Source organism: Carassius auratus, chromosome 25 (assembly GCF_003368295.1).
Source record: "Carassius auratus strain Wakin chromosome 25, ASM336829v1, whole genome shotgun sequence".
In the NCBI taxonomy this organism is placed as follows: Eukaryota; Metazoa; Chordata; class Actinopteri; order Cypriniformes; family Cyprinidae; genus Carassius; species Carassius auratus.
The window spans coordinates 12,813,004-12,827,749 of record NC_039267.1 but is presented as its reverse complement, the minus strand read 5'-3'; the positions used below and the strand labels follow the sequence as shown (position 1 = coordinate 12,827,749).

Genomic DNA, 14,746 nt, shown 5'->3' with positions numbered 1-14,746 from the left:
GTAACGTTTATTGCATTTGTTTTTGTTATTTTTATTAAAGAGCCGAAACCGCTCGCTGACGTCAGCATCATTACCAGAGCAGCCGGACACTCTGACATTCTGCGCATCAAGTACGTTTCCTCATACAATTTCTTTCAATCTCTTGCTCTCAAACTGCAAAACAGGCTTGATTTCTGCTTCCCAGGTATTTTAAAGTGTTGATTCAGGAGATGGACCTGCGGATAGATCTTGGGTTCCTGTATGCCATACTTGAGCTCCTCACTGCTGAGCACGTCAGTGTGGTCACGTCTGAACAGCAGGTACAGTCACACTCTACAGCACACACACCTGTTAGATCCTGTTAGATCCTGTTAGATCCTGTGGCTTTCCATTGATGTATGGTTTGTGAGGATTGGACAATATTTGGCCGAGATGCATCTATTTGAACATCTGGAATCTGAGGGTGCAAAAAAATCTAAATACTGAGAAACTGCCTTTAAATTGATCCAAATGAAAGTAATGCATATTACTAATCAGAATTTAAGTTTTGATATATTAACAGTAGGAAATTTACAAAATACCTTCATGGAACATGAATATCCTAATGATATTTAGCTAAAAAGAAAAAACAATAATTAATCTAAAAATATAATATTTCACAATGTTCCTGTTTTGGATCAAATAAATGCAACCTGCGTGAGCACTAGAGACTGATAGTAGTGTGTTTGATCTGTTGCTGGATGTGTGTGGTGGTGTATTGTAGGTGGTGTTGTTTGAGAAGGACATTGAGTATCTGAAGACCGAGCTCTATCATAGTTCAGCTACAGACACGTCCCCCATCAGCCTTTACGAATACTTCCACATCTCTCCCATAAAGGTCAGTTACTGAAACCTGCTGTGCTAATTCACTCTGACCACAGACCACACAGTGGACAGAAAAACACATTCATTTTGAGTGTACGGTGTTGAGTTGAACTGTTTGTGTTGGGCAGCTTCACTTGAGTTTCTCTCTGAGCACCGGTGGTGAAGACGGGAATAAGAAAGAGCGCGGGTCAGAGGTCATTCCGGTTCATTTGCTCAGCGTCCTGCTGAAGAGTATTGGAGCTACACTCACTGACGCTCAGGACGTCCTCTTCAAGTACTTGCTCTCACTCTCACTGCAGTAAATCCCTGTAGTTCCTCTTTCCAGCCCGCCTCAGACAAACCCTCACTTCACACTCTGGGTGTTTCTGGATCTCACATGTGGTTAGATGATGTCAACTCCACAAAACACACGCTTCACTTCAGTTTTTCTGCTTTCACACTGCCCACTAGTGGAGAAACCAAAACACGCTAGAAATGCATGTCAAGGGAGCAAAACTAGCATATGCAATTTTATATATATATTAGGGCTGTCAAATGATTAAAATTTTTAATCAAATTAATCAGAATTTTCAGTGGATTAATCAGGATTAATCACTATTTGCAACTACACCTGAATCCTAACCATTTTTTTTCTGAAATGCATACCAAAAGATAAATAACAGGACACAGATACATAATTTTCATGTATTGTTTCATCATGTGGTTCTTTTTTTCTGAATTTCAAAAGTTTAACATTTACTTAGATCAAATTTACCTGAGCACTATATCAAACCATGCCATTTAACTACAGATAGTGTAAGAGTTTTAGGTGAACCAGTGGTTAAATATAGCCACATATCTATGAAATTATGGATAGAGAAACTCGAAAGAATGAACTCAGAAACACAAACATGTGCCACAATCACATAAGCAGCACTCTGGGCACTCTTGTTTTTGGGAGGTGTTCATTTGCTCTGCCACAATGCTTTAGGATCGATATTTTCACGTTCTGAAGGCTTCAAGTGGCAGTAAAACCAAGTAAAAATGCATATGCTTTTCCAAACAGCTGTAATTTTCGCTGCATTGCATGTAGGCGTTTTGCGCATGCGCAGTGTGAAACACAGGACGCTATAACACAGTGATCCTCAAATCTGGCTCGCGAGATCAGGGGGCTAGTGATGGGAAGTTCGGTTCTTTTCCGCGAACCGGTTCTTTCGGACGGTTAGATTCAATAAACCGGTTGAAAAAACCGGTTCATCGGTTCTTTCACGCTCGACGTAATGACGTCATTGGTGATGACGTAATGGCGTCACGTCTATCAATCATTCAAATATATAAAGTCAGTAATCATAACTTTAGTCAGTTAAAACCTCATAATCATGAAAAGTTTACATTTGAGTTTTGCAACAACACCTAAATACAGTAACAGCAATAATGTGCATATGAGGATTTAAGTCTTGAAGATATAAAGTAAATAAATTAGGTGTCATCAGCGCAGAAACCATGATCCACTTACTAAACATAATCCATTGCGATGTATTTGTTATTAAATGAACTTACGTTTCGCCAGATTGCCCTTCATCCAAGCCCTCGAAATACCCGCTCTCATAACATTACTAGTACAGAATCAGAATCAATCACCAAAATAATCCCTTCGGTTCAGACATGCTGTGAGTCAGTTGGCTTCACGCTGAATCGCGCATGCGCAGTATCATCAGTTCATCGGTTCTCAATTCGGACGCGTCCGACAGAAACGATTCTCGGTTGAGTGTACTGATGATCCGAAAACCGATGCAACCGGTTCTTGACTCGAGAACGAGAATCACTCTAACCGGCACGTGCTGCAGTTCAGTGTCATCAGCTGCTCTACTCGTGTTCATGTTCTGTTTAATACAAACTCAATTTGTGAATGTCATCATTAACTATAAATACAGTACAGATATCTCATAAATCATCCCTTATTCCTATTAAACATAAGAGTCTTTAGAGTCTTAATTATTGTCCAACTTCCCTGAAAACCCCTTTGGCCTATACATTGTATACAATATACAGATCGGAAACATTAATCTAAAAAAATAATAATAAAAAAATCAAAATAAAATATAGTTATTTTATCACACTTTCTGATGTTTAACAAAATACTTACAAAATTACACGCATGCGCAATATCATCAGTTCATCGGTTCTCAAATCGGACGCGTCCGACAGAAACGATTCTCGGTTGAGTGTACTGGTGATCCGAAAACCGAAGCAACCGGTTCTTGACTCGAGACCGAGAACTGCTCCAGCAGTGGGCGTGTTTGTTGATTATCTGGCTCGGCTCGGTGTTCATCTTCAGTTCGGTCTTCACAGCATTTCATTCAGTGTACTGTTTGAGTAAATGGATTACCCCGGGATATTGGTTTATTCTGACTCGGAGGGAGTGTCAGTCACGTTAAAAAAGTTAACAGCTTAAGTAATTTGTGGATTTATGCTTATTGGAGACGTGAACCGTTTCAAACGATTCAGTTCGATTTGGTGAACTGGTTCCACCGGTTCACTAAGAAGAACCGGTTAAATTGAACGATTCGTTCACGAATCGGCCATCACTACAGGGGGCAAGGAACTCGACCGGAAGTTGAAGTCGGGTGGGGGCTGCCATCTTTTAGCAGAACTTCACTTGAGTTAGCATTCCCATTGACTCCCATTCATTTTGGCGTCACTTTGACAGCGAATAACTAAAGACTCCGTTTGTCCGTTTGTCCAGCGTTTAAAGACTCCGTTTGTCCATTATTTATTTCTAAAGATACACGACAATGTATAAAGGGCTCCATTACCTGCTATGTTACATTATGGCCCCGTATAAACAGTTTTTGTAAAAAATAGGGTAACGATTGCGTCATAACCACTCGTCTCTCTGTCGCATTACCGTACAGACAGGAGGAGAAGCTCGCAGGCAATTAACTTAATATGTGTGAAATGCGTTAAAAATTTTGACGTAATTAACGACAAACAACTAATTAACGCCGTTAACGCGCTATTTTTGACAGCCCTAATATATATATATAATATTATTATTATATGTATTATTTATATCTTTTTTTGAATAGTTTTTTATTTTTATACAATAACTTTTCATTGTTTTCACAAATAATATAAAAAAATAATAATAATGAAGCCGCAAATTAAATAAATAAAAACACTGCCCACATCAACATACGAGAGATGTATTTAATTATTTTTATATTTTCAGTTTGCATTTTAGTTTTTTAGCGAATTTTGGTGCTTTTATCATTTTTTTCAAGTTAAATTTTTTTTATTTCTATCTAGTATTGCTTTGTCGTTTTAGTTATAGTTTTTATTTATTTTCAACTAGTAATTTTAATGCTTTCAGTAATTCCACTTAATTGCCAAGGCAGTTTTTCATATCATATATTAAAAAATTTTTGTCAATGTATTTAGTTTTAGTTTTAATGATAATAACGCTGAGCTACTTAATGTTTTAAAGTTGACATGTGAAACAGTGTACAATATGTAGAGGTTTAATAATGAATGGCTTGTCAAATTGTCATACAGTTATCTTCTCAGAAATTAATGTTAACTTTCGTAAAATTAGAAAGGCAAGATCAAAGGGTAGTGTGGTTTGTCTCCATACTGCATATTTTAACATATTAAGTTTAGTTAGTGGATATTCGGTGCATACAGAGTTATAAACCGTATACATAATGCACTTATTATTATGAGTACATACAAGGTCTCATATTTGATGAATTGTATATTTACACTTGTGTCCTGTCTTTCTCCAGACTTGGGTTTTGTGAGCTGAAGTACCAGTTCCGCACCACTCAGCAGCTGCAGTCGGAGGTCATCGGACATTATTCCAAACAGGTGACCTTTCACCTTTATTATTCCCCAACTACTGCTGATTTCTGTGTGACAACTTGAATGTGTCTGTGCTCGTGTGTTGTCTGTTTCAGGCTATCAAGCAGATGTATGTTCTGGTTTTGGGTTTGGATGTCCTCGGGAATCCTTTCGGACTGATCCGTGGTCTGTCTGAAGGCGTCGAGGCCTTCTTTTATGAGCCTTATCAGGTGAAACTGCAGCTCTTTTGATAGGATGGATAAGATGCTAAATGTGTGGTCTTCTAAACTGACACTCAGTTAAAACAGTCACAAACAAGTTTATTGAACACTTTATTATTGTTTACTATCATTTACTGTCATTTTAATGTCATTAAAGTTTACAAAAATTTAAAACATCAAAATATTAAATTTTTAGCTGCTTGAAATAAAATAAAAGTAATAAAGTGAAAAAAATTATTTATTTATTTATTTATTTATTTATTTTAGCTAGCTGCCAAAGCATGATTTCTCAATTTCATTTAGTTACGTAAAAATACAATTTAAATAAAGATTAATAATAATAAAAAAAGGCTTTTTAAAAAAACTGTACAACTTATTAAAATAACAAAAACCCACCAAAAAATACTGAAATCTGTACTGAAACTGAAAATATACACAAATTCAAATATGATTTTGAAATAATTTTTCATTTTTAAAGTGCAATTGAAAAAAAACGTAATAGTATCTTAAAATAACTCTGAATGTTTGTTTGTCAGGGTGCCATACAGGGACCAGAGGAGTTTATGGAGGGCATGACGCTCGGTGTGAAGGCTCTGGTTGGAGGTGCTGTGGGTATGTACTCTGTACTACACTAATGTTTGTGAGAGATCTATGCAGTTATGAATTCTTCCCTCAAAATCCAGTCATAAGATGTCACATGAGGCTTATATCAAGTATAAACAGCAGTCTTGTTCCGTTTCAGGCGGTCTGGCCGGAGCGGCGTCTCGGATCACGGGAGCCATGGCTAAAGGTGTAGCGGTCATGACCATGGATGAGGAGTATCAGCAGAAGAGGCGCGAGGCCATGAACAAGCAGCCCAGCGGAGTGAGAGAAGGCCTGACACGAGGAGGGAAGGGACTCATCTCTGTGAGTTTACAACTAGATCCCAAATCAATGATTCCCTTTTTTGTCAGCTGAACCCCTTTGACATAAAGTATTTTTTAAAGTATATTTTAAAAGGATAGTCCCATCCAAAAATAACAATTCTGTCATCATCTACTCGGTCTCTTGTTGTTCCAAATCTGTCTGACTGTCTGTTTCCTGTGCATCATAAATGAAGATGTTTGAAAGAGTTTTACTAACTAAAAGCATTACGGATTCCTGTTGACCTCCACTGTATTTGGGAGTCATAAGGAGGTCATAAGTTCCCATAAGTAAATGGCAACCGAAACTGTTGGATTCCTGACATTCTTCAGAATATCTTCTTTATAATGCACAGAAGAAAAGATGTAATTCTGATTTGAGAAGACACGAAATGGAGGAAATGATGACAGAATTGTTCCAGAACTGTTCTATAGTTGAGATTTGAGTAAGTTAGCAACACATTTGCATGTTCATGGTTCTCTGGTGTCAGTCAATGGTCACATACTGCAACACGCAGCTACAAAATAAGTCTTTTTAAGTCATATATATATATTTTTTTGTTTAAATGAAAACTATTTTCTTTATTTAAAAAAAATTTATTTGACAACAGAAAAAAAATATCATGCTTACATATATTTTCCAACCATTGACGCAACGCTACCAAAAAAAAAAAAAAAAAATATATATATATATATATATATATAATTACTAAAAAAAATACAAAGGTTTAATTGACTGTTATACAATAAGGGCCGTTTCATAGTCAATGCAAGAAACGCGAGCAAGCAACGCGAGCGACGCACTCTTTCATAGTCTAAACCGTGAACGCAAGCGTCACGTTTGATGCGTGTATGCAATACACCGCTCACGCAACAGGGGGTAGTAGAGACGGGTCGCGTGATCTTCATATCACAATGGCAACTGAAGAGGAGTGTATTCTGTTGCTGATGAACTATCGTATAAATGTGGATGAATACGTATTTCGCATAATTTTTCCTCTTCGCCCGCCATTGTATTCAAACCTTCTTCTTCTGTAAACACAATATACTTGAATTAATGTACAATACTTGCAATGTCGCCCCCACCGACAACGCATAGTATTGCGTGAATCGGCGCGTCGCGTATCAAAAACTAGGACGACACATTTGGCTACGCACCGACGCATAATGGCGGCCGAAGCGTAACGATGCGTAGCCTCGGGGACGCGTATACGTACAGATGCGTTGACTATGAAACGGCCCTAAGTCAACAGTCTATGTTTTGCACTTAGTAGAGTAGATATTTATTGAATTTTCGTGGGAAGTCAGTTTGTAAATATGACCTTTTCTCCGTATCACACAGGGGTTTGTGAGCGGCATCACAGGCATTGTGACTAAACCCATTAAAGGTACAACCACCGGTCATCTGCACTTCTGTCTGACGTTTCAGTGTTGAACCTGTGTGTTCAGTGTGTTGTGTGTGTGTGTGTGTGTGTGTGCGCTGTAGGAGCTCAGAAGGAAGGAGCGGCGGGTTTCTTTAAGGGTGTGGGCAAAGGTTTGGTGGGAGCTCTGACCAGACCAACAGGGGGCATCATAGACATGGCCAGCAGCACCTTCCAAGGCATCAAAAGGTCTCTGAATATGTCTGTGTACATTGTTTGGGAAAGAGGCTTTGTTAATCCCTGATTGTGATGATTTTCTGGCCTGATTTGAATGCAGAGCTGCAGGGACGTCTCAGGATGTGGAGAGTTTACGTCCTCCTCGTTTCATCCATGAGGATGGAGTCATCCGGCCGTACAAAGAGAGGGAGGGCATTGGCAGCCAGATGCTGCAGGTGACGCATGACACTTCACTTCCTGCCGTCACACTCCTGGTGTTCAAGATAATGGCGGTAAACAGGTTTAAAGACAAAAATAACAGGAATGGCCATGATAATAGGGAATGGAGCAGTTGACATGACATCCTGAGCAGGGACAACAGTCTCTTACAGTACACTTTAAAATACACAGATACTCAACCATTCACATGTTTGTGGTCACGAGACTCACCAACACTGCATTTATGTGATCACAATACAGTAAAAACGGCAATATTGTCAAATTATTACAGAGCTGTTTTGTATTTAAAGATATTTTAAGATGTCGTTTATTCCTGTGACGAAAATTAAATGAATTTCCAGCATCATTACTCCAGGCTTCAGTGTCACATGAGCCTTCAGAAACGTCTTTACTCTCACTTTTGACCATTTCGATTGATTTAATGCATTGTTGTTGATTAAATCATAAAAAAACTTTGATGGAAATATAAAATGAAATCTTGTCAGCTACCCAGAAACATGTATATACATAACATACACTACATATTACACACATATTTCTGATTGACTTGTTTCTTGCTCCAGAATTTTATGCCATTATCTTAAACACTCACGGTTTTCATTAAACAACCAGTTTAGACCAACATGAATCTTCATGCTTGTCCAGGCTGGTTTATGCTGGTTTCATGTTAGTCTAGATTGCAGACCAGTAAACCATAGCTGGTGAAGCTGGTCAACCCAAGAGAGTCTTACTGGTGAAACTAGATGAGTAGCATCACAACCCAGCATCCAAAACACAACAGGGACCAAATAGACCAACAAGGGTTTCAAATTAGATCTTCAGTTTAAATCGGATCAGTTCAGTATGTTGTCCACTATGTAATTCATTAAGTAAAACTACCAATTTTGTCATTTCCACCAGTCATTGTTCTAAGAACCACACGGTTTTGTGATGTGTTGTGCATCATGAGACTTCAGGAGTTGTGGACATTAGCTCAGTAGTGTAAGATGTGGTAGTATTAGTATTTCTGGAGTAGTGCACTGGCCCTGACTCACTGACCGCAGCTCTCTTCTCTTGTCATGTTCACAGAGCAGAACGGCCCTCTCTCAGAGGAATAGCACTGACACTGATGAGGATGAGGAACACGTGTCCTTTTAAGGGCTTCCCATTAAATGTTCAGTCTGATTGTGTAACTTGCATCTTAAAGCAGAATCATTTACTGTGTGCTCAGTTAGAGAGTGGTTAATCTATTTTAAATGTAAATATTGCTGTTTTATGATTGCCAATTGTTTTGCTTTTATTCCTTCTGATTTGTTTTCCCATCTCATCATGTCATTTTTCCCGAATAAAGTCTGTTTCCAAATGCTTTTTTTTTTCATCATTATCCTATTCCACACCCTTCAATCCCACAATGCATTGCAAATGACATCACATTTCATTGATTTATAGACACAAGGTACGCAGCGCAGGGGTGTGTACTGTGACTTTAGTCTCTTTAGGAAACGTCGTGACTAAACCTTTGCTTAAGTTTTGCATTCAATTCTTTTCTTCCCCAGTGTCTTTACTAGGGAAATTTTGGAAATTTGCATTCTTGCATCCAGATCTGGTTCAAACACACCAGTCAGAACTACAGGCATTGTGAAAGTGCTTTAGAATTAAAGTCTTACACAATTATCTAAATTTAATTTTAAGAAACTAGTGCTGCGTATATGAAGATGAGTAGATGATTTTGACATTTTGCTTCCTCTGTTGGTCTTTTCATCAGTCCTTGTGTATTAACACTCACTCCATCACTGTTTTTCTATTTTAGGAATGTGATGGCCAGAAAAGATTTGATCGTATAAGATCACTTGATTGTGTTTTCTTGTATTAATTGGTTTCTCCATTTGGTTTGTAGAGTATTGAAAACGGACGGTTTGCCAAGTACAGATACTTTGCTCATGCTAAGGTGAACGAATCAGATTTCCTGATGATCACTAAAAAGTAGGTGAATTATATAAACCCCTTATTTTGCATGGGCAGTGTCACATGAGCACATTTAGATGAAGGGGCATTTGGTTTTAACCATACACTAGTACAGTAGCATTAAACATGTCACGACTGTTTTGCTTCAAACCTTTTAGGTGATGAATTTGTTTACATGCATCTTTACAATCTGCTTATATAGCCATTATGTGAATGTCCAATTAAAGGGGTGGTGTATATCTTATATCTTGTTATTAACTGTAACAGACTTTCAAGTCGTTCTGAGCACAACAAACTCACAGACACATGCACCTTGTTGCTAAGAGACGAGACGAATGAAAACAAAATGTGTTTTAAAATCGAATCAAAATATGGTTAAGCTGGAAATCTGTCGAACTCATCCAGACTGTAAATGTGGGTACTGCAGCCTTCAGAACATAATGTTTTTCCCATATTGCACCAAATGCTGAGTTTGTTTTTTTTTTTAAATCCTTTAAAAAAGGCATGTCATTTCTAAGAACTAAATAATATTGTGTGTGATTGATTATTTATGTGCTATAGTATTTACTGCCCTTTTTATTGGATTTTCATCTTTTCAGCTGGTGTGTGTGTGATTTTCCTCCTGCAGGGGGATATTTTTTGTGACTAAGGGCACGTTCGGGCAGCTGACGTGCGAGTGGCAGTATCTGTTTGATGAGTTTACCAAAGCGCCCATAGTCATGGAGGGCAGGAGACTGCGGATAGAAGCAAAGGTACAGCATCATTCATGAGAGTTTGAGGTGTACTGTATGTAATCTGAACTGAATGCTTGTTTTACTTGTCACTGGTCTTATTGTCCAAGAATGTTATTCTAAATGTTTATGTTTAGCATTTATTTAATAGTCCAGTTGTACATGTGTATAGTATGTATTTACACTATAATAACTAGGTACTAACCCTAAACCAAACCCTAAATCTTGATTAACAGTTTCTCCAATTCTGAAAGGACTTTTATTTTCCTAAGTAAAGCTGTATTGGTGAGGACAAAGTATTAAAACCACGAAATACTAAAACTAATAATATCATGGCCTGACATGTTTAAAACTGAGCAAGAAGTTATTTATTGTGGTGAAAACATCTTATTTTGATTTTCACAGGAACGAGTCAAATCAGTGTTTCACGCCAAAGAGTTTGGGAAGATCATCAATTTCAAAACTCCAGAATTGGCAAAGGTACAGTCGCAAACATTTTTGAACAAACATTGTAAGTTGGATCATGAACTGTAATCTTAACCTTTTGTAACAAGGAGCACAATGAGTGTTTAGGCAGAAATTGGATGACTTTTTGTCATTTGTGCACCGAGTGGGATAATGCTTGTAAGGTTGTTGTAAAATGAGAGCGAAGTCCAGTCATAGTGAGGATCACTAGTATGCACCTGTCAGGATCATAAACAGGGTTCCAGCGGCTCCTTGAGTCTTAATTATTACAAATGATACAAGGAAAGTCTTTCAAGAGGTTTTAAATTTGGGCACAGAAAAACAAGAGTTGCAATATGGTTCATGTGATCTTTAAACTTTCAAAAAATGGTTTCAACAAAACACAAATCTCCACTGACCTCCAGCAGAATTACCCACGGGTCAAATTTGACCTGAATCTAACACAAGGATATAAACAAAATTGACATTCTTTAAATGAAACTAAATAAAAATAAATGATGTGTATGCGTGTATGTGTGTATGTATGTATGTGTGGTGGGCCGTTATCGGGCATTAACGCGAGACTCTTATCAGGCGATTAAAAAAAAATATCGCCGTTAATCTATTCTCAAAGTTGTGTTGGGAGCTGGGTCTATACTAAGCAAGCTATGATGACTTTCACCTTGAGATTTTATATAACCGACTCGCTGAGACCAGACTAAAAAAGATTCTCAGGACAGTTGACGGGCTACTGCTGCGCATCGTCATGAAAACTTATTTTATTCACGTGTTGTTAAGACTTACCACTTGTCGATTTAAACATTGAAGCATCCAAACACAAGACGCGGAAAAGCTGAACAGAGTAACGTTACTTGCGCGAAGTGTTCGGTGCGGAGAGAGAGAGAGAGAGAGAGAGACGCGTATCACGGACAGCGACACTGAACCAAGCTCTCTTCTGCGAAGTTCACCTCGAAGTTCCTCCTGCACCTGAACGAATAAATACAAATCGCAGTTTGAACAAACAAAAAGATGTGAAAGAGCCCAATTCAACCCCACGGTGTTTTGGTGTTCAGGGCTCACGCAGAGAAAGGCGTCTCAAAACACTTGAACATCAAATTTGCTTATTTTTGCTCTTGTGCCGACATACATACAAAATATGTCAAAATATCCACCTTGGAAATTATGCTCGAAAAAACTGTCAGTTACTTCTTAAGTGAAAGTAAACAGTTGAGGAAAAAAATGGGATGTGTATTATATTGGATGCATTCATCGTTTCTTAAAGTGAACGCGCCTAATTTAGCTACTGGCTGCTGTAATGTTAATCCAAGAAAAAGAAAATCACTCACTGCTCTTGACTGAATTACTTTGTAGTTTTAACAGTCAAACCAAAAATTATTCAGAAACCAGATATAATTTTTTATATATATAGCAAAACTGTAATAATGTGAGAAATGTTGAAAGGTGTCTGAATAAATGTAGGTTTGATCGTACATTTAATTTTTACATTGAAGACTATCCAGTGCTATTATTTGGTTTCTGTACCTTGACACCTACAAACTTGAAAAAAACTTAAACATTGGTGTGAAACAGGAGTAATGTTGTTTGCACCTTGTGCGATGTGGAATTAGTTTACAGCTTTTTCAAGCACTTTGTGATGCATTTTGGAAACAGGAGATGAGCCCCTTTTCTAATGCACCACCTACCTTGATAAAGCCCTTCTCAAAGACTTACTGTTTGTCAATTTTATTTGGGTAACACACATATTCTGAATGCCTTCGGCAGAATTCGAATGAGCCATTTTAATCTAGACTAATCTAGATTAATTTCAAGAACACAGTGAGATTGATCTAGATTAAAAAAAATTATCTATGCCCACCACTTATATATATATATATATATATATATATATATATATATATATATATATATATATATATATATATATATATATATATATATATGTGTATATATATATATGTGTATATATATATATATATATATATATATATATATATATTAGGGCTGTCAAAAATAGCGCATTAACAACGTTAATTAGTTGTTTGTCGTTAATTACCTCAAATTTTTAACGCATTTCCCGCATGCGCAGTGTGACATTATTCAGGTCAGGAAAGTCTCCTCGATCTCTGAATTCTCAAGATAGCAAAAAACAGCGGCGAGCACCGCAACGATAACACCGAAGAAGCTTAAGGTTTTACCCCAGTTACTCTCAAATACATTCATGCCAAGCTCGATAAACAGAGACGACTTTGGTAGTTGATACGCTGGAGCTTCTTCCTGTTATAGCGTCCTGTGTTTCACACTGCCCATGCGCAGAACGCATACATGCAATGCAGCGAAAATTACAGCTGTTTGGAAAAGCATATGCATTTTTACTTGGTTTTACTGGCACTTGAAGCCTTCAGAACGTGAAAATATCGATCCTAAAGTATTGTGGCAGAGCAAATGAACACCTCCCAAAAACAAGAGTGCCCAGAGTGCAGAGGGCGCATGTTTGTGTTTCTGAGTTCATTCTTTCGAGTTTCTCTATCCATAATTTCATAGATATGTGGCTATATTTAACCACTGGTTCACCTAAAACTCTTACACTATCTGTAGTTAAATGGCATGGTTTAATATAGTGCACAGGTAAATTTGATCTAAGTAAATGTTAAACTTTTAAAATTCAGAAAAAAAGAACCACGTGTGTGTGTGTGTGTGTGTGTGTGTGTTTGCAGTGCACTTAACATTTTTTTGTATATATTCTTAACATTTCAATGGGATAGTTCACCCAAAAATGCTAATTCTGTCATCATTTACTAACCTTCAATTTGGTCCAAACCTGTATTTATAGTTTCTTTCTTCTCCTGAACGCAAAATAATATATTTTAAAGAATGTTTAAAAAAAAAAAAAGTTGCTGGTCCCCAGTATTTATTTCCATTCTATGGAAGCCAATGGGATCCAACATTTCGGTTAAGAAACTTCTTCAAAATATATTTTCTTTGTGTTCAGAAGAAGAAAGAAGCTCATGCACAAGAGTTTTAAGAGCCATATTTTATCACAAAAGATTTGTTTACCACATATATGAAATATCCCGTGACTGTTTGTAGCCAAGCATTGGTTTTGATGAGCTGTTTCTGTCGTTCTCAGTGGGTTCTTGCCAAGCTTGAGGACGCCAGGGAAACTCTACCCAAGTAAGGACAGTTAAAGCCACGTGCGATGATCCTGTGCTCATTATACCCACAATGCAACAGTCATTCACTAAACACTGAATACCACATTGATAATGACTGTTAGACTGTGTGTTTGTGTGTTGAGTTTACATTATATTGTAACTTTCTTTCCCTCTCACTGTCGGAGCTCAACTCATTTACATATGAAGTTTTTACAATCTGCCTCTACTCAGTTCAGCCACTGGATACATGTCTCTCAACTGAAGCCACACTAAAGTGTAAATTATGTTATTTAATACACATTAATAAAGACCAATACTCTGTATGTATTTTGTTTGTCTTTACGTGTGTTGTAAATGTGTGTTGCGTTTAAATGGAAATGACCAGGAATGTTTGAAAATGAGAATCTCTTACTGTATGGAAAGGAGAGCAGGGATATTTTTTTAATATGTGGCTTTGCATGAAATTATATTTTTGTTTCTCAGTGTGGAAGTAATTCTATAGCTCAAACCTGATCCTATTTATTGATCCTGATGTCACCAAGGTGTCTTGGGAAACTTGTAAATGTTGTAAACCAATAAAAAAGCTGTTTAGTCATAGTTTTAGGCTGTAGCCTTTCAAAAATCTTGCCAATAGTTAATAAAGTCATTTAAAGGTATCAAGTCTCATTCTGATGGATCCCATTCACTCCAAATCTGTTCGGATTAAGTAAAAAATGAATCTACATCTTGGATGGCCATGAGAGTAAGGACATTTCAAGCTAAATTTTACTTATGTATGAACTGCTCTTTTAACATTCATAAATGTTATAGCAATAAAAGCAAATAGCGATGTCTTGCATCAAGTTCCCAGGT

The 14,746-nt window shown here is 37.3% G+C and overlaps 1 protein-coding gene across 3 annotated transcripts in view; it reads left to right on the top strand.

Moving 5' to 3' along the window:
- The window catches only part of LOC113043383 (vacuolar protein sorting-associated protein 13A), a 49,870-nt gene extending 35,322 nt beyond the window's left edge, over positions 1-14,548 (top strand). For 2 of the 3 annotated variants that reach the window (XM_026202725.1, XM_026202726.1), the window contains 15 exons: positions 41-110; positions 185-299; positions 743-856; positions 972-1,117; positions 4,608-4,689; positions 4,779-4,892; positions 5,420-5,495; positions 5,626-5,789; positions 7,128-7,173; positions 7,272-7,395; positions 7,484-7,598; positions 9,479-9,564; positions 10,175-10,298; positions 10,683-10,757; positions 13,870-13,917. In XM_026202725.1, the coding sequence (XP_026058510.1) occupies positions 41-110; positions 185-299; positions 743-856; positions 972-1,117; positions 4,608-4,689; positions 4,779-4,892; positions 5,420-5,495; positions 5,626-5,789; positions 7,128-7,173; positions 7,272-7,395; positions 7,484-7,598; positions 9,479-9,564; positions 10,175-10,298; positions 10,683-10,757; positions 13,870-13,917 (1,499 nt within the window). Of the gene's footprint in view, positions 1-40; positions 111-184; positions 300-742; positions 857-971; positions 1,118-4,607; positions 4,690-4,778; positions 4,893-5,419; positions 5,496-5,625; positions 5,790-7,127; positions 7,174-7,271; positions 7,396-7,483; positions 7,599-9,478; positions 9,565-10,174; positions 10,299-10,682; positions 10,758-13,869 lie in introns of all 3 variants that reach the window. The other variant, XM_026202728.1, reaches the window with a different exon arrangement.
- Positions 14,549-14,746: the final 198 nt, after the last annotated feature.